The 23,736-nt window shown below is 47.3% G+C and overlaps 1 protein-coding gene across 3 annotated transcripts; it reads right to left on the bottom strand.

Annotated features, from left to right (window-relative positions):
- Positions 1-123: 123 nt before the first annotated feature.
- Positions 124-23,246, bottom strand: LOC129601094 (uncharacterized). 3 transcript variants are annotated; one of them, XR_008692190.1, is made up of 2 exons: positions 1,154-4,572; positions 124-1,063 (listed from the first exon to the last, which is right to left on the bottom strand). XR_008692190.1 is itself a non-coding variant. In XM_055499818.1 (2 exons), exon 2 carries the CDS (start codon positions 3,943-3,945, stop codon positions 1,204-1,206), a length of 2,742 nt encoding a protein of 913 aa, XP_055355793.1. In that variant the 5' UTR covers positions 3,946-3,959; positions 23,147-23,246; the 3' UTR covers positions 124-1,203. The 3 variants fall into 3 exon arrangements, 2 of the variants coding, with proteins under 2 accessions (XP_055355793.1, XP_055355794.1); XM_055499818.1 differs by adding an exon at positions 23,147-23,246 and having other exon boundaries at positions 124-3,959; XM_055499819.1 differs by having other exon boundaries at positions 124-3,959; positions 4,274-4,285.
- Positions 23,247-23,736: the final 490 nt, after the last annotated feature.

Raw genomic sequence — 23,736 nt, 5'->3', positions numbered from 1 at the left:
AATCAAATTGTAGACTAGGATCCTCCATTTCTGACTCGCAAAGGTCACAGGTCCTGTCCACCGTTTTCCGCACTTTTAATCCATTCCGCTCTGTTGAGCAATTTCGCGCATCCGTAATGCGACTTTCATCACAATCCGCTTTGAGAATCAGGTGCGTATCAAGTACGACTTAGAAATACTGCTTCATCTTTGGAATATGGTGCGTATCAATTGTACGACTTCAAAATGAGATCCAATAAAGGTCATGGAGGGACGTCAATGAAGACAAGCGTAGTTCGCTTCCTCCCTAGTAAAGGTCATCCTTTGTTGAGATGATCCGTTGAGATGTGCGACTCGTTTTGGGTTAATGGTCCCAAAGGTCATGCGACTTAAATTCCGATACGGTGACTCTAGTGGGCAATTGATGATCCCAAAGGTCATCCCACTCGTCAAAACTTCCATTAAAGGTCATGGAGGAACTTAGCCAATTTTCTGCGGCTTTCAAGCACTTCTTCGCTTGCCTCCCTGGTAAAACTTGCAGTTTGACCTTTCCGTCGCACATCCAACTTCAGTATGCCTCGAGCGGCCAGAGTGCCGGCAAGTTTACCGTAACATCTCTGATGGGGCCGGCTAGTTACCGCATTAAGTTTACCCCATGAAATTTCCACATTTAATCTTTTACTCTTGTTCGCCGCTTGTGGCTTACGTTAGTACGAGAAATCCGGCTTGATTACCGTAGTTTTTCTCGTTTTAATTATAACACTGAATCGCTTGAAAAGAGTGCCGGCATAGTTTACCGTAACAACTCTAATGAGGCCGGCTAATTGCCGCATTAAGTTAACCTCATCAATATTCCACCTGTTGTCTTTCTCTTTTTCGCCGCTTGTGGCCCCGTTTCGTATTCAAGAGATCCGGCTTGATTACCGTCGTCTCTCTTGTGCATTTATAACACTGAGTCGCTTAGAGAGGAGGGCCGGCTAACTGCCGTAGCAACTCCCTTGGGGCCGGCTTTATAGACCGAATCAATTTCAACCCCAATAGATATTCCACATGATTTCTTTTAGGCAATTCTGTGCTATAAACGCTGCAAACAACAAATGCACAAATACAGTTAATGTTAACATGTCACGTGTCGCGCCCTTTATACAACACCATTTTAATCTTTGTGACGTACCGACAAATGCCGTAGACGTCCTTTTAATAGTGTGATCCTAACGATCAGCACTATTCCATTTCATTTGAATCGCCCTCGCCATCTCTCGGCGGGCGTTTTTTAGCGCTTTTCGGTTGATTTTGGTCGGAAGTGCGGTCAACTGGTTCCGTCGAGTCAACTTCCATGACCTTTGTCGGGTCAACTTCGCGCTGGCCCCGACCTTTACCTTGGCGACTTCGCTTAACCGCCTCAAGTCGATGGCGTGCGTCGTTTCCTTCGAGTCGCAGTCTTCGGTTATCAGGGTCTTCCGCCAATCGACGCCGCACGTCGGCGAGATTATCCCGCAGCTGTTGGTTTCGGATGCCGCGTCGTCCCATCTGGTTAGGCGCACGGTCTGGACGACGGTCACTTTTCTTCACTAAGAATTCATCAATGTAAGTTTCGATTCCGTCCACCGGTTCGACGTAGTCGCTTCCCAGAGAATCTTTAATCTTATTAATCCTTTCTTCTACTTGGGATGCGTGGCGCTGTGTCAAGTTGCCCTTTTCCATTCGTGTCTTACACTTTTTCAGCGCCTTTCGAGCCGTATGCGCTATGCTGATATGTTCCATCGGTTGTCCCAATTTAGCGACATGAGCTCGGAAGAACGGTGGAATGTCGTCCTTCATGGTATTAGACACCAATTGATTCTGTGTCTTGTAATGTGCCAGTCTCGCAGCAAAGACCTTTTGCCCCATCCTTTTTGCGGCATAGTCCTTAGGATCCACCTGTAGTCCTATCGATGCCCTTGCTGCAAGCAACTTGAAAGCTGGATTCACATGTCGTAAGACAAACTGAGCCACATATTCTTGTCGTTCGGGATAGTCTCTGTAATAGAACTGTGTCATCCCGATTGGGTCAGTTGTATCCAGCGGTACATCCAATAAACTCAAATCCACCAGGCTGTGTAGCCCATTCCGTCGGATAGGGAGATAACAGTCCCGTACTGAATCGCGGTGGATGAATAACTGACGGAAAAGTCCTTGTTCCACTCCTTGTTTAATCTCTCTCGCATAACCCGAGTCAAGTAGGAATTGGCTCAACTGTCTCAGAATTGTGCCAATTTTGTTGGCTTCAACCGAATCCGGCTCAAGTCCAAAGTATCGACAAATTTCGACCGTTTGCTCATCAATATCAGTCGTCTTGTATTCCATGTCGATACTTTCAGGACGTCGGTTGTCAAATCTGGAGTTCTGTCGCTGATCAGCCCGGCGATGATTATCCGGTTCTCGTTGACCTTCTGGTTCACGTTGTTCTCCTGACTCAGGCTGCAACGGTTCGTTACTCGCCGGTTGTTCCAGTTGGAGGTCACTATCCAGAATTACATTTCGTCGATGGGTCACGTTCTCTTGAGACGTTTCCGCAATCGAGCTGGTGCCTTCCATCGCGTCATCTTCTTGTACGGCGCTCACAATTGGATCCACAACGTGAACCACTGACTCCACCCGCTGATATTTTGGAGGTGAATCTTCCCGTTCAGTGCTTGATGACCTTTTGCTTGCGCCCGAGTCAAAGGTCGCATAAAATGCGGCTCTCTGTTGCCATCTTTTATCCTGTGGGTCAGGCGTTCGGTTTCGCGTATGTTCACGTCTCTTATCCCATGACCTTTCGGGTGTTGACATCCTGACGTTGCGATTCCGGAATGCGACTCCCATCGGCACCTGATGCCCTTCCTTTTCAGGTTCTGTACGGAATGTCTCCGCACGCCGTTTCTCTTCACGTCCTCTTGTGGCTGCCAAGATCTTTGCCGTATCGATTTTCCTTTGAATACTCATTTCTGTAACTTCGTCTCCATGGCGCACCCATCCTCGTCCGCCGCGGTAATCTCGATCGCGAGAACGTTCACGTGACCTTTCATTACGGTAGTCACGTGTCCTTTCACGAGAGTGTTCGCGTGACCTTTCTCTCTGTCGTTCAGAAGTCCGTTCATGTTCACGTGAATGTCCGCGTGACCTTTCTCTATGCGGAGGCGATCGAGGTCGGATGAAACCTTCATCCCGTTTGAAGCTTCTGAGTGCTTGCAGTACATCGCTTTCGGTTCGGCGAGATCTACGTAGGTCATCCATACGTCTTTCGACTTCCTTCTTTATGTAAGGTGCCGGCGCGAACCCGTCTTGAAGTCGTTTCTTCTCCCGCAACAGCATTTTGAATACCTCGTCTGACATAGCAGCTGGATCTTTCGTTAACGTTTCAATTTGAATGATAAGCGACTGTCGTACGAGTTGCATTTCATCTTCCTTAAGGCTGGCCATGCCCGTGGGTGCAGCTAAACCCGACGTACTGGGCAACGCCTCTCGTGCGGCCTGTTCACTTGCCCTCTTATTTTCCGCATTAATTTTCGCGCGGAGTTCGTCTTCCATTTGCTGAACTCGCATCTTCTCCTGGTCCTCTGCGAATTTCTTCCGATACGCGTCTGTATGTGGACACTTCAACGGCTCCAAGGTGTCATCCCAACCCGGTTCGTTGTTCCGGATCGCTTCCCGGTAGCGATCCTCGAGTAGCATTCGCTCTTCCACTGGGATGCTGCCGTAATTTCTTGCGCTTATGAGATTTCGAAAAACGTCCAAGTTCCCTCGTTTCGCTTCCATGATCCCAACAAGCGTGACGGCATGTGGGTCTTCCAGCTTGTGAATACAAGTGTAGCAAGGGAATTTCTTGTCAACCTTTTTGTTGTTCCTTAAGCAGTCCGGACATTTCGGATTGTAGCCCGTAAACTGGTCGATGTCTGCCGCCGTTCCCGTACGTTTAGGAGTGGCTTGACCTTTCTGTGCCATTTTTCCGCTTCAATCTGTAATTATAAAACAATCCGTCATATTAACTTTTCCACGTTAATCCTTCCATTTCCTATCCATATCAAGGCTTTTCTATCATTTTTACGCCTATTCCGTTACTGAGCTGAGACTTTCCTAGCTCCTGCTGCCTTTTCTATCACTGTAACGTGGTGACCTTTCTCACGTTATCAGCACTTTCTGACTACTGTGACCTTTTCTATTAGTCCTAGTACTGCTTTCAGTTGACCTTTCGTAACACTTTTCGCTTTCGTTTTAAACTGTTTTATGCTTTTTCTGTAATATGCAGGGTTCATTACTCGCTGCATATTACACTCGATTAGTTCACTCGGATTCTTTCATCGATGGTTTATACGGCTTGAAATCGATTCGGCCATCTGGCTTAATATGAAGCACTTCGTCCGCGATCAAGGCTTCAACGGCGTTCTTAATCCACTCTTTATCGCTTTCAATATTCAAATCTCCCAATTCGTAATTGACGGCCATGAAGTTTGAAAGGTCATTCCATGACGCTCCATTGGTACCGCCAATGGCGTCCAAAGCCACGTCTGTGATGGCTATCTTCCAGGCCTCCAATTCCATTTTCAGTCTGGGCGTTCGTTCCGTGCCCTGTTTCGGAAGGTAGTAGACGACTTTGTTGTCTTTGTTGTATTTACATCCCAGCTTTCCTTCTTTATATGCTCGTTTCAGAGCTCGTTCAGTCATGTTGAGTGACGACCTTCCGTTCGTATTTATTGCCACTTGTCTTTTTAGGTCTGTCCCAAGCATTTCTTTTTCCCGAATAATCTGGAGTGCAGCTTGGACTTCGTTCCATGTACGATTATTCACGTCCAATGCCGGCCCTAACATGTAATCTGTAGCCTCCTTAGCCGGTGTACCGCTACTTTTCTGGGAGGATGTCGAGTCCGTTGGGTCAGCCGTCGCTGTCTCGTCGATCCTCAGCTTTGCCAGTGATCCTGATGATGACCCCGCCGATTTTGGTTCGGCTGTCTTCTTCTCCTCCTGTGGCAAAGTCTCTTGACCTTTTAAATCGCCGACCGACTTCGATCGTTCCTTCTCAAAGACGTCCTTTAATGGTATGAACAGTGATTTGTGAAACACCTGGCGCGCCGAATCCGCTTCAGCTTCTGCCGCTGCCTTATCCATCGGGAGCATGACCTTTTCTTTCTCCCGTTTATCTGAAGTCTCATGACCTTTCGGTTGATCTTCTGCGGTAGTTCCAGATGTCTCTTGACCTTTCGGCTGTTCGTCTTTTTCTGTCGCAGGTCCAGAAGGAGCCGTTGTTGTAGTATCGTCATCACTTCCCGATTCCGAGTCCATTGGGCCTTTTGTCTTCGATGAAACTGTGACCTTTTCCATATCCTGACTGTCGGACATATTACAGTGGATCTGTCTTTCCGGTGGTATTAGACCAACTCTCGTGTATCGGATCGGGTGTCCTTTATTTGCGTTTGTCGTGGCAAGGACGTTCTGTTTAATCAACTTTGGCAATACGCGTTCGGTTGCCGTGTCGATCTCCTTTATCATTCCATTTCCGTCGTTCCAAACTGCGTTGATGTATTGGCTAATCCGGTGACTCGTTGATCCTAATGGGCTTGTCATTCCCGCGATTGCCCTTTCCACTCGCATTGGGACCGCTTCATTCGGAGTTGTCAGCGCCTTATCCGAACTGGCTGGTCTGAACAACTTGGCCTCATACGAGAAACTCGGGTGCTTCTGGATAAGTTTTCCTGCGTTCCGTGCGAATTCCAGTACGACGTCAAACTTCTGTTTAGTAAAGCTACGACGCTGTTTCTTGAGATATGTCTTCAGGCCTGATTTAAATTTGGATGTCACCGATGCTGTTCTTATTCGTGTGAAATTCTTCTCCGCTCCGTTATACGCTTTGATTATTTCATCGACCGTGTTCAAACTGTCATCGTCCGGATCATCAAATTCCTCGTCTTCTGTAAAGTCCAATTCACTCTCTCCATCTGGTTCAGCGTAATTGATCATTGCCATTGCATCAACTTTCATGGCTGTTTTGACCTTCCCTTTCGTCTTAACGGGCTCGCTCTTTGCTTTTTGCCCTTTATCCAAGGCCTCCGCTAGGCTTCTTGGTTCTGTGGTCCTTGACCGGGTTGTCTTCGAATCCGTATACGACCTCGCACTGACTGTCGAAGTGCTCGGTAGACTCGCTTCCGATTCCTCCGATTCAAGCGACGTCTCCCGTTTCGCTTTCTCACGACCTTGCTTGGCCTTACGCTCTTTTATCGTGGATGCGGACATTACAATGGGGACAGCTTGTTTCGGCTTGTTTTGGGGGTTTTGGCGACTCGGGCTCAGTGACCTTTGCTTTTGATGTAGCTGATTGGATGACTTTCTTTGACTTCGTAGGTGTCGATGACCTTTCTTCAACTTCGCCAACTGACTCGTCCAATATCTCGACATCATGAGACGCTGGTCCATCTTTTTTCTTCTTTCCGGTGCTTGTGCTATCGCTTTCATCACCGCTCTTTTTCTTCTTATCTTCTTCCTCCTGTTGTTTCTTCTTATCTTCTTCCTCCCGTCGTTTCTTGAGAAAATCGCCTTTCTTAACCTTGTCGCGGTTCATGGCCTCTTCCAATCTGGGCGCTTTTCTCGGTTTGACTTTTGAGGGCTTGACCTTTAAGGGCTTTTTATGCTTGTCGGCCGTTTCTTCGTCTGAGCCTTCTTCCTCAGGTGGGTCCTCGTCTTCCGACTCTGGTTCGTCGTCACCAGGTGGATTACAATAGCCACAGTTTGGTTCATCACACTGAAGGTGCTCATGACTTCCTGGGCAATCTCTAACACTCTTTGTAGAGAACGTCTGGCCCCTCCGGTTTCAGTTAGATTTGCCGACGTGCCCTGGCGCCTCTTCCGTCTCTCCGGCTCCGCCTTCTTGTGCCGGGGGATGAATTTCCAAGTGTCTTGTCTCTTTCGGAGATCCCTGTGAGGCGACCTCCCACAAAGGGTTCTTCTTAGCGTCGTAAAATACCGTTTTGTACGATCCGTCTTCCATTCGTCTTGTGAGTCGGAAATGTGCTCCATCGATTTCCGCTCGATGCCGCATCATGCTGATCAGTGTACTCGCTTGAACCACAGCGTCTGTTCGGTCGCTCTCAGGTATCAGATCCCATAACTGCTCAATCGCTGCCTGATTCGCGTTTCGGGCGCTCTCTTCTGACACATCCCATGGGGCATATGGAACCGGGTCTCCTGTTATTGGATCGACTATCACTGCAGTTATGGTTTCCACAGCTTCTCCATTACCACCGAAAAGTCTGAGGGTGACCTTTCTGCTTGTCGCATCTGTATATCTCAGGACCGACTCATAATCATCTGACGATCGTTTCTTCGGGTCTGGATCCGCCGTCGGTTTTGAGCGAGTTCTCTCTTTGATCAACAGTTTGCCATCCGTTGTATATGTATATGCCAAGTGGTCATCATCTGTGCCCACTTTGATACGGATCCATGCATCCTCTTCGGTTGCGACTTTAGATACCACGTGCTTCATCATCTGAACGATAACTCTTGGGTTATGACGTTCTTCTGGAGGAATAAACTGTAGCGCCTCATTGACTATCGTTTTGACTCTTTCCAATGGCATCCTTGACTGACCTATCCGCGAGGGGATTATACGAGTCAATCTCTTTGTTCGTTTTCTTATCGACTATTCGTGCAGTGACCTTTCGTTCTCTATGATCTTCCCAGTGTACTTGGCCGTGAAACTTCTACACTTCGGGAATCGAATCTGACCTTCCGTTCCTTTCGGCGTGGGTGGTACACTCTTTCTACCCACTGGAATCGGGGCCTGTGGCTTTGCCGGCTCAGCTGGCGTTGCTTTGCTTTCTGTGGTCTTCTTTGTTCGCTGCCCTTTCTTATCAGTTTCTTTTGGGCTTGTCGTCGGTGATCTCACTCTTTTTCCACTCTTCGTGGTGCCACTGGATGGTTCTGTGACCGAACTAGTACGTCCACGTCCTGATCCTGCAACCGAGCTGGCCCTTGACCTTTCTGCTCGTTCCGTTAATACGGCATCAATCTTCTGCTTTGTGGCCAAAAGGTCCTCGTCCGTCATTTCGTCGACTGGGGCGTCTTTTTCAACCATGGATTTAGATGGTCCCTCGGCGCTGGTAGTCGGCATCTGTCTCGCCTCCGGGAACACTTTAAGGTACCTAAGAATCTTCTCGATAGTCGAAGGCCATGGTCTACCGTTTAGCGACGGGTGGTATTGCCACATCGATGCAACTTTTATCGCGTATTCCCTGCGCTCTTTTTCGATCAGTTTCGTTTTTTCCTTCAGCGCGATATGACATGGTTTGATGACAGCTTCCAGGCTAATCAGCTTTCCATACCATGCGTGTTCATCTTCAACTCGCATATGAATTCGGTAAAGTTCACGACACTTTCGGTTTAATTCCCGGATAGCTTCTAAATCCTTTTCTGTCAGTTTGTCGTTCTTATCCGGAATGATATTTAAGCGTGCATCGTCCTCTCTCAGATCCAAAGGAAGCTTCGGTGCGTATGCATGTATCGACGGTTCACCTGGAGGCGTAAGCCGTAAACCATCTGGTCCAGTCTCGTCCAAGTTAGGTCCCAGTGACGGTAAAATTCCTCTCGGTCGCCTATTTCCTCTGTTTGGCGAATTGCGATGTAGACGCTGCACACCCAGTTGCTGCGGTGTCCTCATACGAGGCGCTCCTATGTCCGATAGTGCCAAGCCTCCCGTCTCCGGAAAAGGCGGTAGTATCGGAGATGACCTTTGTGATCGCGGTGGAGTTCCGCTGAATCCACCATGTCCCATAAATCGACTCGGTGTGGTCTGTTGCGGTGGCGGCATCAACATTCTTGCCGGTCCCATCATTACTTGTGGTGGTCCCATCGGTGGGGTATACGATCCTGGATACGGTTGATAAGGGGCGCCCGTTGCTTGTCCCGAATACTGGGTTCCGGCAGGTGAGCCGTGGTGCACCCAGTTAACCGTGTCCTGATAACTCGTCTGCTGTCCTGGATCGTGATACACGTAATATCCCTGGCCGCCATAGTAACCTCCTTGACTTGTTCCAGGTTCATTCTGAGCCGTTCCCACTGACGACGTTGATCCTTCACCATATGAGGTGTCATAACCGTATTCACCTTCCATTCTTATAGGTGTAGATGCTTTTAGTGGGTTTCCAATACTTTCCGAGTCTGAATTATCCGAGTTTTGTCGTTCCAATCTGTCCATTAACTGTGCTTACCTTCTATAAAACGAAACAATAAAGGTTAACTTTTTGCACAGTGGTGACCTTTCTTTTTCCTTTTCGACTCCTATTTTTAATTTATTGTGACCCCTTATTTATGTCTATGTGGTTATTTGTTCTCTCGTCCTTTAGTTATCCGATCAAGAAGTTCTTTCTCGGCTGCATCCTCAGGTTCGCCTTTTGGGTCAATAAGTCCGTAGGGGTCGGTTTCTTTTTCTTCTGTTTGGCTTTCCGCTCGTTAATTGCTTTCGCTATATCACGGCCCAATTGTTCAGCTTTTGATTTGACCGCTTCTATCTCCTCTTCTCTCTTTTTATGAGGTCATTCTCATTACCGGTAACAGTGCGTGGTTCGAAAAAATTCGGGTCACGCTCTGACATCTCAGCGTCCGTACGCTGTTTCGAAAGGTCATCCTTATCTTCGGTAGCAGTGCGTGGTTCGAAAAGGATTGTTGCAGGTCCTTTTGGAAGTACGCTCTGGTACTTTAGAGGTCGGTTCGTTGTCTTGTTCCAGTGACCTTTCTGCCAAATTACCAGCCTCCGCGTTCAACTTGATTGTGACTGCTGTTTCGAAATCCTTATCCTCTTTCTTCTTTCTTCCTCTTTTCTTTGTAGATTTGTTTTCTTTTCCATTTCAGGTAGCGGAGGTGGTTCGAAAAAGGTTCTTTTGAGGAGTATGCTCTGCGCCCTTATCCACTTTTTCCCTTTCAGGTAGCAGAGGTGGTTCGAAAAATTGATTGGTACCATTTTTCGAAGCAAGCTCGGCTTCTTCCGTTTCTTTTTCGTTCAACGTTCGTTGCGAATCTTTCTCGTCGGGTAATGGCGGATGCCACGGCTTTAACCGATCAATGGAAACCACTTTTAGATCCGCTTCCTTCTTCGGATTCTGCTCGATGACCTCCGCTTCGTTTGTTCGCGGGAAGCTAAGAATTTTCCACACTTTATCGTACTTCGACTTGAAATCCGACTGGTTTTCTTTCTTCCCCTGTTTAGTATCTTTTGGAAGTCGTATAAGTACCAAATCGCCCACTTTGAAATTCGGTCTGATTTCTTCTTATTATAAATTTCCGCATTTTTCTCATATGCGTCTTTGATGTTACATCTCGCCACTTCTTCGGCAAAGGTCAAGTTCTTTTTCATGGTCTCCACCCATTCGTCTGGAGTTCCGTAATCATCGGGTATATTCGTTTTTGTAACCACATCTTCCGGCATTGTCATTTCTCTGCCGTGTAGCATATAGTATGCTGAATATCCCGTTGTGGCGTGCACGACTCTGTTCATCGCCGAAATAACATATGGGAGATACTTGTTAAACTTTCGCTCATTTCCCGCTTTTAGGTATTGCGCCAAGCCATCAGCAATCGTCTGCATCTGTCTCTCCACTTGGCCTTGACCTTCTGGGTGATACGCCGTTCCAAATGTGTGTTTAATCTTAAACACATTGGTGACCTTGCCAATACTTCAGCTGTAAAGTGTCGTCCGCGATCCGTATGTAGGATGTGCGGTGCTCCGTGTACCAATATCACGTGCTTCACGAACACTTTAGCGAATTCTTTAGCCGTTGCCGTTTTCATCGGTACCGCAATCACGTATTTCGTCAGTTGATCGATAAATACCGCTATGTATTTGTATCCACGTTTCTTCGTCGGTAACAAAGGTCCTTTCAGATCAGCGTACACTCGGAAGAACGGATGTCCCACTTTAATCTCTTGCAATTTTCCAGGTGGACATTTCCTCGGTGTTTTACGGAACTGACATCCTTGACAGGCGAGTATGTAATTCTTCACGTCTGTACTCATCCTGTCCCAGTAATATCGGAGTCTTATTGCTGACAATGTTTTCTCAAATCCCAGATGTCCCGCTGCTTTCTCGTCGTGCAATGCGTGGATTATCGCTCTTCGCATTGACAACGGTACCACATATGACCTTTCAAGTCTCCCATTTTTATCCTTTACTCGGTATAATATGCCGTTCCATAACTGGTAATGCACTTCAAATTTCGATCTTGTTTCCGCGTCTGGTAGGTGTTCCAATTCGTCTATGATCATTGCCAGATGGGGATCTTTCAACTGTTTATTCCGCAATTGCAAGTTTGAGTCATCAACCTCTTCTTCGTCACCTTGCAGGTTGACAATGCGAACTGTCGCTGTACTGAGTTCATTCCAATCCTTGATGACCTTGCATCGTGGTAACGGTTTATACCGCTTTTTCGCCTGTTTTGGGAATCTCAACAGTTTGATTGGGCATTCGTTCAACGCTTGTGCCACTTTGTCCGTTTCCCAAAGGTCATCTCTATTCTCCGCTCTATCATCAAGTCCCGTGACCTTTCCATTCTGCATTTGAGATTCCGCGTCAAGTCCGGTGACCTTTAAGTCACTAACGGCGGGCAACCAGCTTTTCACTCGGTTCACTTTCGCTTCGTTTTCAGCCGACTCGTTCGCCGTAGCTGAAGTGACCTTTAATCGCTTCTCTCTCTGTTCCACCATCTGCAGGAACAGCTGTCCAATTTCAATTGCTGGTTCCTTCGTATCAAACTCCTTCTTGTAATCCTCGAAGTTCGGAATCTCGTCAAATTCTTCTTCGTGACACGTCGGACCTTCAATTGGCGCTCTTGATAACGCGTCCGCGTTGTCACAATATTTTCCCGGTTTGTATTCGATTTTAAATTGGTGACCTTGTAATGCCATTGCCCATCTTGTCAGGCGTGGGTTCATTCCGACTTTATTCGTCTCTGACCTTAACAAATTGGTGAGCGCCTGATGATCCGTCCTTACGGTGAATTCAGCATAATCAATGTACGGCTTGAATTTTCTGACAGCAAACACGACTGCCAGACATTCCCATTCTGTTACACCGTAATTCTTCTCCGCTCCATGTAGGACACGACTGGCGTACGCGATCGGATGTCCATCTTGTGACAGTACGGCTCCGATTCCCTCTTTGCTCGCGTCGCATTCAATAACGGTCGGTTTCGCGGGGTCAAACTTTGCCAGTACTGGACCTTCACACAACAACTTCTTCAAACTATTGAACTCTTCTTCATGTACTGCAGTCCAGTCCTTTTTCACGTGTTTATCTTGTCTCAGCAACTCATACAAGTGGCAAGTCTTCTGTGCGTATCCCATTATGAACTTGCGATAATAATTCGCCAGTCCAAGGAATGACCTTAACTGCCTTTCTGTTTGAGGCCGTTTGAACTCTGAGACCGCGGTGACCTTTTCCGGGTCCATACGAATTCCGTCCTCGCTGAGTATATGACCCAGAAATCCCATTTGTCTCATTCCAAATTCGCATTTCGTTGGCTTAATCGTGAATCCCGCTTCCACCAGACTCATTAAAACATTTCGCAGATTCTGCATGAAAATTTCCCAAGTTTTTCCGGCGAAGATCACGTCGTCGATATACCCGAAAACGCAACCCTTTCTTTTCGCTTTCGAAAGTACTTTATCCATACACAATTGAAACGTTGCTGGTCCGTTGCATACGCCAAATGGCATTCTTTTAAATCGGTACATTCCATCTTGTGTTACAAAGGTCGTCTTGTTGATTGACGCTGGATCCATTGGGATCTGCCAGAATCCACTTTGTAAGTCCATTTTTCCGTAATATTTGTTGCCTGCGCACGCGTCGAGCAACTCATCCGGATTTGGTAACGGGTAATTATTCTTTCTCGTCAGCTTGTTAAGCATGATGTAATTGACGCAAAATCTTGTTCCCATTGTTCCGTCGCCATTTTTCTTTACTGCCAATACGACTGGGAAACTCCACTCGGCGTCTGACGGTTCAATTACATCTTGTGCCAACATCTCTTCGATATGCTTTGTTATAAACTCGCGGCCTGTCCAACTCGTTCTGGCCGGGTTACATTTACTGGTTTCGCATCTCCCGTATCAATTACGTGGGTGACCCCTTTCACATCTCCATACGGTTTCTTTGATGTGGGTAAGACTTTCCAGAATTCCCAAAACGCGTTGTACACGTCGTTTTTCTGCTCTTGGGTAAGGTCAGGTCCCAATTTCAGGTTTTCGATTATCTTTTAAGTTCAGCTTTCGTTGTCTCATCCACCTCAGGGTCTTCGAGTACGTTCTTTACTGTCCCTGCGTTGACCTTTACATTCTCCATATGTTCATACGGCTCAACGTAGCCGAGAAGCTGATTTTTCTTCACGATTCGGTATTTGCTACTGTGATTTGCGATGACGATTTCGAAGTATTTTCCCTGTGGTCCGTCACTCCTGCCAACGGTTGCACTTCAGTTTCCACTTGTGGGACCGGTGTAAACATCAGCTTGTTTTGAGCCGGTGCATATTTTCCCATCTTGACCTTTACACGTGTGCAGTTTGACGGTTTCAATTTGATTCGCTGATCGCTGTAAACTTTGATCACGTCCTTCGACATTCTAGCTTTTTCCACTTTCAATCTTCTGACTTTAATATCCTTTTCTTTTTCCTCATCTACTTCGTCATCTTCATCCAAGTCCATTAAATCCTCTTGTTCTGAAAGGTCACTTACACCTGAATCTTCCGAAGTTGTTGAGTTATCACTTGAACTCGTCCACTCTGAATCCGAATTACTGCTCTCATATTCCTGTGCAGTGGCTTGACCTTTGTCAGCCTTTTCAAGTGGGCGCTCATCAACTCCTTCGTCTTCCGATGAAAGGTCACTTTCGTTTTCTCGCGAATCGCTAAGTTTTTTCGCTTTCGAATTTTTGAGCAGGGGTTTGTCCCCTTCTTTTGCTTTTCGTCCGTTTCGTGCGGCGACTCTTGGGTGACTCCTTGCTACCCGAATTCTCGTTGGTGACCTTTCTGATTGGTCGGAGTTTGACCTTTCTTCGTCCGATTTTGACTTTTCCAGTTCATTTATTTCTTCGCGGCTCGTTAATGGCTTTTCGGTCAACTCGACCGGCGGACATTCCTCACCGTTATCGAGTGACCTTTCCCCGTTTTTTGCCTCAGTTACTGGGTTTTGTTGTTCGTTCGATATCCTTTCAACTTCCTCTTTAAACCTTTTCCACATTTCACCTCTGTCCGTTAACATCTGCGCAATATCGAAAGCCGACTTTGAACTTTCTTCTGTTTCATTCGATTGTCCTTCGGCTATCTCTTGAACTGGTTCCTCTTTCTCTGCTTCTTTGACAGTCCCTTTATCGGCTTCATCCTGTTGAACTGTTTCGTAACCTTTAGGTCGTTTAGGACCAACAAAGATGCAGTTTGCCATCAGTTCTTCGGTGACCCATTCATCATTCGGAATCGTTTCATACATGCACCACGTATCACCACCTCGTTCTGGGTAGTCCACTCCATCTGGATCTGGTGCAAAGGTCACCTTTTTCTTTTGCATCAGTCCCGGTGACCTTCTTCTCCGGGTTACTTGTAATTCTCTCATGTCTTTGACATCAAATGTGGGAATTTCTCTTTCAAATTTATCCCAGTATTTCTCGAATGCTTTTTCGTTTCCCTCTTTTAGCGCGTTGTAGTACACTTCAAGTGATTCGTAGACAGGTGTACCAAGTCCTGCCGGGAAGATGATCGTTCTCCCTTCACCTTTGTACATGTGGTTCACACGGAAGTCCCAGAAAAGGTCAACTCTCGCTTCTTCCCACATTTCTCCTTCTTCGGTCATCTCTTCTATCTCTCGTTCAAATCTCTTTTCTGTTGCTACCGGATCGAGAGGATCTTGGATTCCTTTCTCCGACACGTTGCAACCAATGGTTTAGCCATCTGCCTCTTCCAATTATAAAACTTTCCACACATGACAACCACGTTCGATATCTATTCCAATGATACCGTTCGATGTGTGGTTTCCACATTTCGTTTGTCCGCATGATGCTTTTCGCTTTCTTTTGGGCATGACCTTTAAGGTCTGCTAATGCGGTATTACATCTTGGCCATTCTGAAGGGTCATCTTGAGAGGCATTTTCAAAACATTCCGCGCATTCCCATTGTGGTTGCACCCTGCACGGATCCTCAAAGTAACCGTGGTGACAACTCCCGGCTCGTTCTTCTGGAGTTAATGTCCTCTGACTCGCTTCAGGTTTAACCTGTTCCTGTACTGTGGTATCTTCCTCACATTCGATTGGAGTCACGCTTTTATCCTCAGAGGATATTTCAATGACCTCTGGTTCTTTTTCTGTTCGGTGACCTTTCAATTGTTCGAGTGCCTTGTCGCGGATTTCGCTTGTAAACATCTGCTCCTCTTCAACTATTCGTTTCAAAACTCGTAACCTTTCACTCTTTTTATCCTTCCCCACTTTAGCCGTCTTTATTTCCAGTGCCTCTGGTACTGGGATAGACTTTGCCCACTCCATGTCTGGCACAAGCGATTGTTTCGCTGTAACTGCCGCTTCTTTCTGTGTGGCAATTATCTCTTCAAGTGTTGGTGACCTTTCGGTAGCAGGTCGTGGTTCGAAAAAGGGTTCCTTTTGAGAATCACGTTCTGTTACTTCCTCTTTGGCTTCATCTGGTAGCCTTTCATTTTGGATAGCAGATCGTGGTTCGAAAAGGTTCGAATTACGCTCTCGTTCCAAGTTCTCAGTTGCTGGTGACCTTTTGTCTTCCTTTCCCAGTGCCTCTGGTACTGGGATAACTTTTTCGACATTTCCATTATCTTTTTCCGTTTCCAGTGCCTCTGGTACTGGGATAGTTTCTTCCTGCTGCACTTTTGTCATTCCCGGTGCCTCTGGTACTGGGATGACCTTTTCTCTTCCCTTCTGTGTCAGCAAGGTCCGATTTAATGTCTTTTCGATCTCCTGCTGGATTACTTGCAACTGCTCAAATGGTGACAATTCTTTTCGCGTCATCTTTTTCTTTTCGTTTCCCGGTGCCTCTGGTACTGGGATTAGCGCTTTATTAACAGTTTGAGCCCTTTCCTGTTTTGCAAGTTCGGTGACCTTTCCGACTTGTACTTTGGCAACTGGTTTTGGGTCATCTTCTTTTTCTTCTTCACCTTCATTATCCAACAGTACAAATTTCTTTTCCAAGAAGTCGAATCCCAGTAACACTTGTACGTCGTCACACTTCGGTCGGACGTAGAAGGAATGTTCGCTTGTCTTCTTTCGTAAGGTCACTGGTGCTACACAGTAGTGCGTCACCAGGAATCCTGACGTTCCGCTAATTCCGTTAATCTTCACCAGTCTATCTGGTGGCAATGGGAGCATGTGGAGTCCATTCTTCTCGCAGAACGGTTTGCTGATCAGCGACGTCTCAGCGCCGGTGTCCAACATTGCGTTGACCTTTATGTCTCCCACTTTCACTTCGTGAGTGTATGCTTCAATTCTTTTAGGCAATTTTCCGTTTTGAATCTTCAATGTGTGAATCTTACATTTCACAGGGATGAGCGATACTGGTCCCGGATCCATATCGGAAAGCACTTGTCCTTTTGCTGGAGTGCTATGACCTTTCAGTATCTCGCTCAGCTTATCAATCCTATGTGGAACGTTGGTCCGAACGTCGTAATATTTTCGCGGCTTTTCTTTATTTGTTTGCTTCTCTGTAGCCATTTTATCACCGATGACCTTTTCCACGTTCTGCACTTGCTCATTTGCTTTTGTGCTCTTCATGTGACCTTTAGTCACTTCATTTATCGTCTGATGGATCAATTCCTCTTTACGGTTTTCATTTCGCTTATCTCTCAGCTTCTGAATGACTTCGCTTGTTATTTGGTCAGCTCGCTTCAATTCGTCTTCTTCGCTATCTTTCATCTCATCTGGTGACCTTTCATATGTAACCATGTCATATCCTTTTTCGGTCATCCATTCGATCACCTTCGCGGAGACTTCATTGTTCGTTTTCGTCTGATCAATTTGTGAAGACATTCCGTCTGTTCGGGCTGGTGACTTGTCATTGGCATCCTTTTCAGCGCCTCCGATAAGTCCCGTGACCTTTCAACTGCGTTACTCTGTTTCGTTTGCGCCATTTCATTTGACCGTCCTTTTGTTCATTTTGCGCTAAGTCCTGTGACCTTTCGTTGCGCTTCATGACAAATCCGCCACCTGTCAGCTTTTGTATGGGGACTTTTTCTCCATAATTCGGCGGTTTATCCTGTGGTGGAGCATTACGTGAATGATTCCAGTCAGCAGATGTCTTCTTATATTCCTCTGGATTGAATACTGGGACTGGGTTCGATGACCCTTGCGCTGGTTTCCCGGTAACCAACTCTTCCAGTCGCTTTCTTTCACATTGCGTTCGCAACTGTTGCATGTCCCAGTAGTCCTCTTGTGACATTCGCGCTTTCTGTTTCGCTTTTGGTGTCACGGGTACCCACATCCCGTGATTGCCGTTCGGTCTGTAGGCCACTTTTTGCCACTTCTCTTTCTGTTGTAGTGTTACTGCGTCCACAAGTGAGTCGTCGGAATTTTGTGCCATTTCCTTATTCTTTTGCTGCGCTGTTCGCAGTGTCAAGTCTGTTTCTTGACCTTTCAACATGACGCTGTCGTCGTGACTTTTAGCGTTCGCACTTGCACCTTGACCTTTCACTTGGACTTTTCCTACGGAAGGTGACCTTTCTTCTTCCAAGCAACTGCAAAATCTGGGTCGGATGTCTGTTTCCGTATATCCTGTCCCCGTTACGTGGCAGCTGCAACGTGGCTCCTTCTCTGCCAGATATTTGCGAAATTTCGCATGTTGCTCCTCATCCACTTCTACTGGTTCGCAATTACATTTTGTCTTTTGACATCCGTTTCCACTTGCAGTATCATTCTGCGGTGGTGACCTTTGATTCAGTAGCGCCTGGCGAATCTTTGCATTTCGTTGTGCGCGTCGTTGCGCTAACACTTCTTCGCTGCAATACGGTGACCTTTCATTTTGCTGCGCTGTTCGCAGTGTCGCGCTACCGTCACGACAATTTCCACTCGCAGTACCATTCTGCGGTGACCTTTGGTCCCGTTGCGCGTTTCCACTCGCAGTACCATTCTGCGGTGACCTTTTGTCCACTTGAACATTTCCACTCGCAGTACCATTCTGCGGTGACCTTTGATTCTGCTGCTGTGACGGCATCCCTATAGCCGCTCCATTTCCTTTTTGTGATGACGGCATCCATATAGCCGTTTCTCTTTGCTGTGGCGGCATCCATCTAGCCGTTCCTTGTGGTTGCGGCATCCATATAGCCGGTCCACTTTGCTTTTTCGCTGACGGCATCCATATAGCCGTCGCAGTGGTCACGTTCACTGCAGTACCATTCTGCAGTGGTGACCTTTCCCTTTTATCCGGTGGTTTAGGGTCGGGTCGATCAGTAGGCTCACCGGTGCCTACTGATCTTGCCCGTTTCCCTGAACCGGCGCTCCACCTTGTTGCGCGCCCTGCACATGTCCTTGTGTTTGCTCGTTCACCGGGCCACCTCCGTTTGGCTGGCCACCACCCTGTTGGTAGTTTCCTTGGCCGCCGCCATTGTTCTGGCCTCCCCTGAAGTTTCCGCGGCCAAAGCCTCTGTTTCTTCCTCTGAAGCCGCCGCGACCGAAGCCACCGCCGCGATAGCCGCCGCCTTGGCCGCCCCATTTCCATTTCCATAGTTTCCGTTACCTTGCTGATTCTGGAAGTTCGCTTTCGCCTGGTACCATTGCGTAATCAGGTCATATCCATTTGCGACCGCTTGGCGCCAACCACCGAGCCCGCGCAGTCGTTGCCACTCGTTGAAGGCAAACAGGTTTGGGTTCTGTTCCGGTGGTGTGTTGGCGAATTTGCATCCCTGGGTCTGGTGGTTGCCATACATACAGTATTGGCACATCTGAACGTTGTTCGCCACCCATCCGTCAATCATTTGGAACTTGAATTCTGTCCGTGACCCTTGATTCTGCTGGTAGTTCTGGTTTCCTCTATTTGGCTGAAAGTTGCCTTGACCTTGACCTTGATTCTGAAAGTTTCCTTGGCCTCCATTCCAGTTTCCATTCCCATATCCATTTCCGCCAAAGTTACCGTTACCCCCTCCTTGTTGTGGTAACCCGACATTCATGGGGACCATATTCTGTGGTGCAGGTGGGGCCACATTCTGTGGAGCCACATTCTGTGGAGCCACATTCTGGGCTACTGGTCTCACTTGAGCTGCTGCCTGTATCGCCGCCACCATCGCGTATGTTATCGGTTGCCCCGTCTGACTGTCGATAAAGGTCACCTTTTCGGTGACCTCTCTGACCGGAGTCTCCACGCGGTACTCAACCGGCTGCTGGGCTGGCGCAGCTGCCATTCTCTGTTGCGGCACGTTTTCAACTTGACCTTGGCGGATCGTCGCGTAATCCTGGGTGCGTTGACCTTTTGGCGCCTTGTATTTCTCTTCGCCAGTGGCCCAATGTCGGAAGAAGTCTTTCACGTCTGTTGGCGTCTTGCACTTCTGTATGCGCAATGCCTTGTAGAGTTCGTTATCCCCTCTACATCCTTCAATTAGGAAACCCACAGCTTGTTTCTCTGTGATGATCCGTTTTGCTTTAAATCGCATCATCGCCTGGTAATACTGATCAAGCGATTCTTTCCCGAGTTCGAATTTCCTTGCATAGGCCTCACGTAAGCCTAAGACTTCTTCGTCTCTATCGCCATATTCATCTTTGAATTTCTCCATCCATTCAGTTATTGAATATTCAATTCCGTCTTCTGCTGCGATGTCTTTTCGCCTTCAAACCAAGTTTTAGCAGGACCTTTCACCGCACTAGCAATCTCAATCATAATTTGGTCGTCCGTCAGCTGGTACGTCCTTTGGGTTTCTTTTACCAACCGTGTCCATCCACTCACAGTGTCGCGGCTGCCGTCAAAGGTCATGAGGTGTTTTCCGAGCCATCGAATTGAGTGCCTTTGTTAATTGTACCGCTGTGTTGGCTGCTCTCTGGTCTCGTCTTCTTCGCTACTCTCATCATTGTGAGTTCGTTGCGCCTTCCCATAACGAGACTTCCTTGGACGTTCCTGCCGGCTGGGGGGTCTGTCTCGTCGTCCTTCGTCGATAAACACATTCGTTTCAATGTGCGGGGGAAATTGTGAAGGATCACCTCGACTCATATGCGGGTAACTTTCCGAAGGTGGCTCTTTGTCGTCTTTGACCTTTTCGCCATCTCTTTCATTTTTAACACTCCCCTTACCGGTGCCGGTTCGTAGCGGCATCTCAAAGTGGAAGCTTTTGCCCGTGCCCGTTTCATGCGCCTTGCTGTAACTGGGCGGGGGGGACTCCACTGTTGCCGTTTTAACTCCGTATTGTAGGAGTTGTTCATCTTTGTGCTTGTTAGACGCCTGGAGCGCCTTGTTCTCATCTTCCAATCGTTTAGTTCTCAGTTGAAGTTCTTCTCTTTCTCTCTTTAGATCAGAATTTTCCAGGTTGACCTTTCGTAAGTGTTCCTGCAGTTTAAAAGACTCCTGCTGGGTGACCTTTTCATTTTCCTGTTCCATCTTTTTGATGTGCTCGACCAGCTCACTCGTTTCATTTTCGAGTTGCTGATACTGCCCAGCGGCTGATCTCAGCTGATCCTTGATTGCGATCAACTCATCATCTTTTGCCAATGCTGTGGTGGTCATCTCGACGAGGTCAGTGTTCAGCTTTGCAATCTCCTGACTCTTTTGAGCGACCTGTTGTTGCCACTCTTTGTCCTTCAGCTCCAATGTTGTGACCATTATGTCCAGTCGCCGTGCTTCCTTCTGCCATTTGAGTCCTTCCTTAGTGACCTTTTCAATGTCTTCTGTGACCTTTTCATTCTCCTGGTTGACCTTTTGATTTCTTCTTTCAGGCGTTCTCCTTCAGTAGCTGTGATGTCTCTTGCCTCTCGCATCGCTTTGATTGCATCATTGCGCAACTTCTCAGCTTCGTCCACCCGTTCCTGATGACCTTTGATTCTAGTTGCAGAGTACTGACAGCCTCCTCCCGTAGCTTCAGGTCATTCCTTAGTTTGAACGTCTCCGTTGCAATGTCGTTAACTGCTGACCTCTGCGAATTTGGTCGCGTATTCGTCCCGTTTAGTTTCAGCTTCAGTGACCTTTTGACGCAACTGGTCACACTCGTCCTTCAATTCGGCTAAGTGCCGTGACCTTTCAGCTGATTCTTCTGACATACTCGTTCAACTCGCTAACCGCAAGATGACCTTCCATTTCTCTGTCATCTACCATTTTGAGGTAACTCTTCAGCGAGTTCTTTGACGCTCGTATTTAATCTTCCATTCATCCGCTGCGCTTTCCAAGTCGGCCTGTTGTTGCTCCAGTTCATAGATACGAGCATCCAGAGTTCCTATCCGATTTTGATATTCCTGTTTCCTTTTCGTCACCAGGCCTTCCTTGGCTTCGAGTTCCTCTTCCAACTCCTTCACGCGTCTCTTCAGAGTTGACGTGGACTGTTAGGTGACGGTGGTCGTACATTGATGACCTTCCTGTTTGTGTCCGTTCGATTAGGTGCTCCGGTATATCTTTGAAAGGTGTTATCCCTTCAGCACGGTCAGCCTCCTTCATCGCGGTTTGAAAGGACATATTCATCGTCGCTTCGTCATCCGTGAAGTAAGACTCATTCGATTCATCTGAGACCATTGGAGTTGACCAAAGGTCATCTTCTGCCGCCTTGTCATTCAGTGAAATGTCACTCAATCCCAATTCAACCAATTCCTCTTCCGTGGCCTTTGTCTTGTTCATTTTCCCTTGAGCCAGGTTCACATTTGTATCCTGCTCATTCATTCCGCCAGTGGTGGCATCCGACTGTGATGTACCAACTGGTTCCGCTCCCCTTTCTGTGGGTTTTTCCTCCCCGGTGACCTTTATCTGGTTCATCGGATTGCCTCCCGCCGTAGACGCGGGAGTTTCCTTTCCGTCACCGCTGGAGCTCTCTTCGTTCTGTATAGCTCCAAGCGCCACTTGGTATGTGTTATCACTGCCTTTGCTGTCCTTTCTTGCAAAGGTCACAGCCGCTCGGGTCTGTCTATCATGTCCGACTGGACGCGCGAGCGACTTGTATTCCTTCTTATGAGGATCAACTGTGCCTTGTTGTGATCCCCGGGAGCTCCTGCTTCCCTGACTGCTAGTGGATGTCGGTTCCTCTTTGTCCATGTTGATCGGATAACTTGGACGCTCCTGCCAATTGTTCTCACACACACGTTATTGTATGGTTTATTCAGTTGTCCTAAAGGTCACTTCGTACTTCGAAATTTTTCTAAGTCCTTTTGTAAAGGTCACTTTTCGATTGAAAAATTTCGACTAAGTCCCTTATAAAGGTCACTTTTTTCGGAAAAAGTTCGAGAGGTTTGCCCTAAAAGGTCACTTTCGGACAAAACTTCGAAACGGCTTTTACGGTTCCAAACACGTTAGTGAATGAAATCCTACAGCTGCTGATATCGCTGTACCACTATTCAGTTCAATTTCGCTTCGATAAAGGTCACCGTTCGTCAATTCAGATCGGAAGTTAACTTTCGGTAAAGGTCACTTTCCGATGTCAAAGGTCAACTTCTGATCTCAAAGGTCACTTTCCTGCTCGTCTCAACTCAGTACTAACTGGTTAAAAGGTCACTTTCCAGCTCAATTTTAATCAAAGGTCACTTTTCCTTTGTCTCAACTCAAAAGGTCACTTCTCAACTCGATTTAAGCTAAAAGGTCACTTTCTAGCTCAATTAACTCAAAGGTCACTTTTCCTTTGTTTCAACTCAAAAGGTCACTTCTCAACTCAATTCAAGTTAAAGGTCACTTTTCCGCTCAATTATCTCATCTCAAATCAAATTTCCCATTACGACTCGAGTTCAACGGAAAATCCCCATTCGGGTTGTTTACTTCATTCTATTGGTCAGCTAGCAAAATCATTCAGTTCAAATTTCAACCAATCACAGCTCAGATAACTGACCAATCACGTTGCTCCTCTAAAATTTATATCTGCCTGACGTCACGGTCAACGGCCAGACATGCGCGCCGTGTGCAAAACTCCGCCTATTTTTACGCTCAGCTCAGAACGGACCAATAAAATTGACAATTTTACCGTCTAACCAATCTCGTAATTAATAACGGTTTTCTACCTGTTAACCGTCCGTTCCACGGGAAAACGATCCAGATGATCCAGATTCTTCTCCACTGTCCGTTCCCGCGCTGCCGCCGGTTTTACCGTAACGGTGGTGCCGCACGCTTTTGATAGGTTACTGTGCCGGCTGACTGCCGTAGCAACAGTAGTGGTACGCTCTACACCAATTTGCGGAGTCTGATCTGTCTTTTCCGTACGCCCCTTTCGGCGTTTCGGCGCTTCTGCCCCACGGCTTAGGATTCGCTGAATCCTTGCCGAGTACCAGTGACACCAGTGTAGGTCTTCGCTGAAGACTCTACACCGAGGAACACTGGCGACTGCTCTCTTGAACTCTTGCACAGTCCCTGCAACAGTACAGGTCTTCGCTGAAGACGCTGCACCGAAAACAAGGCTGGAAATCCACGTCCGATGAGGAACTTGCACCGCTTGTGGTGTTGCGCTTTGCTGTGGTACAGACCTGTGCCTTACTGGTCGGGTTTCACATCAGATAACAGGCCAACTTTGCCTGACACAAATCAAATCAAATTCAGAGAACCGCTGTCGGCTCTGCTACCATCTAATGGTAGATCCAGAATGGATCCACAGACG

Source organism: Paramacrobiotus metropolitanus, unplaced genomic scaffold, assembly GCF_019649055.1.
Source record: "Paramacrobiotus metropolitanus isolate TYO unplaced genomic scaffold, Prichtersi_v1.0 Parri_scaffold0000213, whole genome shotgun sequence".
NCBI lineage: Eukaryota > Metazoa > Tardigrada > Eutardigrada > Parachela > Macrobiotidae > Paramacrobiotus > Paramacrobiotus metropolitanus.
This window is presented reverse-complemented; position numbering and strand designations above follow the sequence as displayed.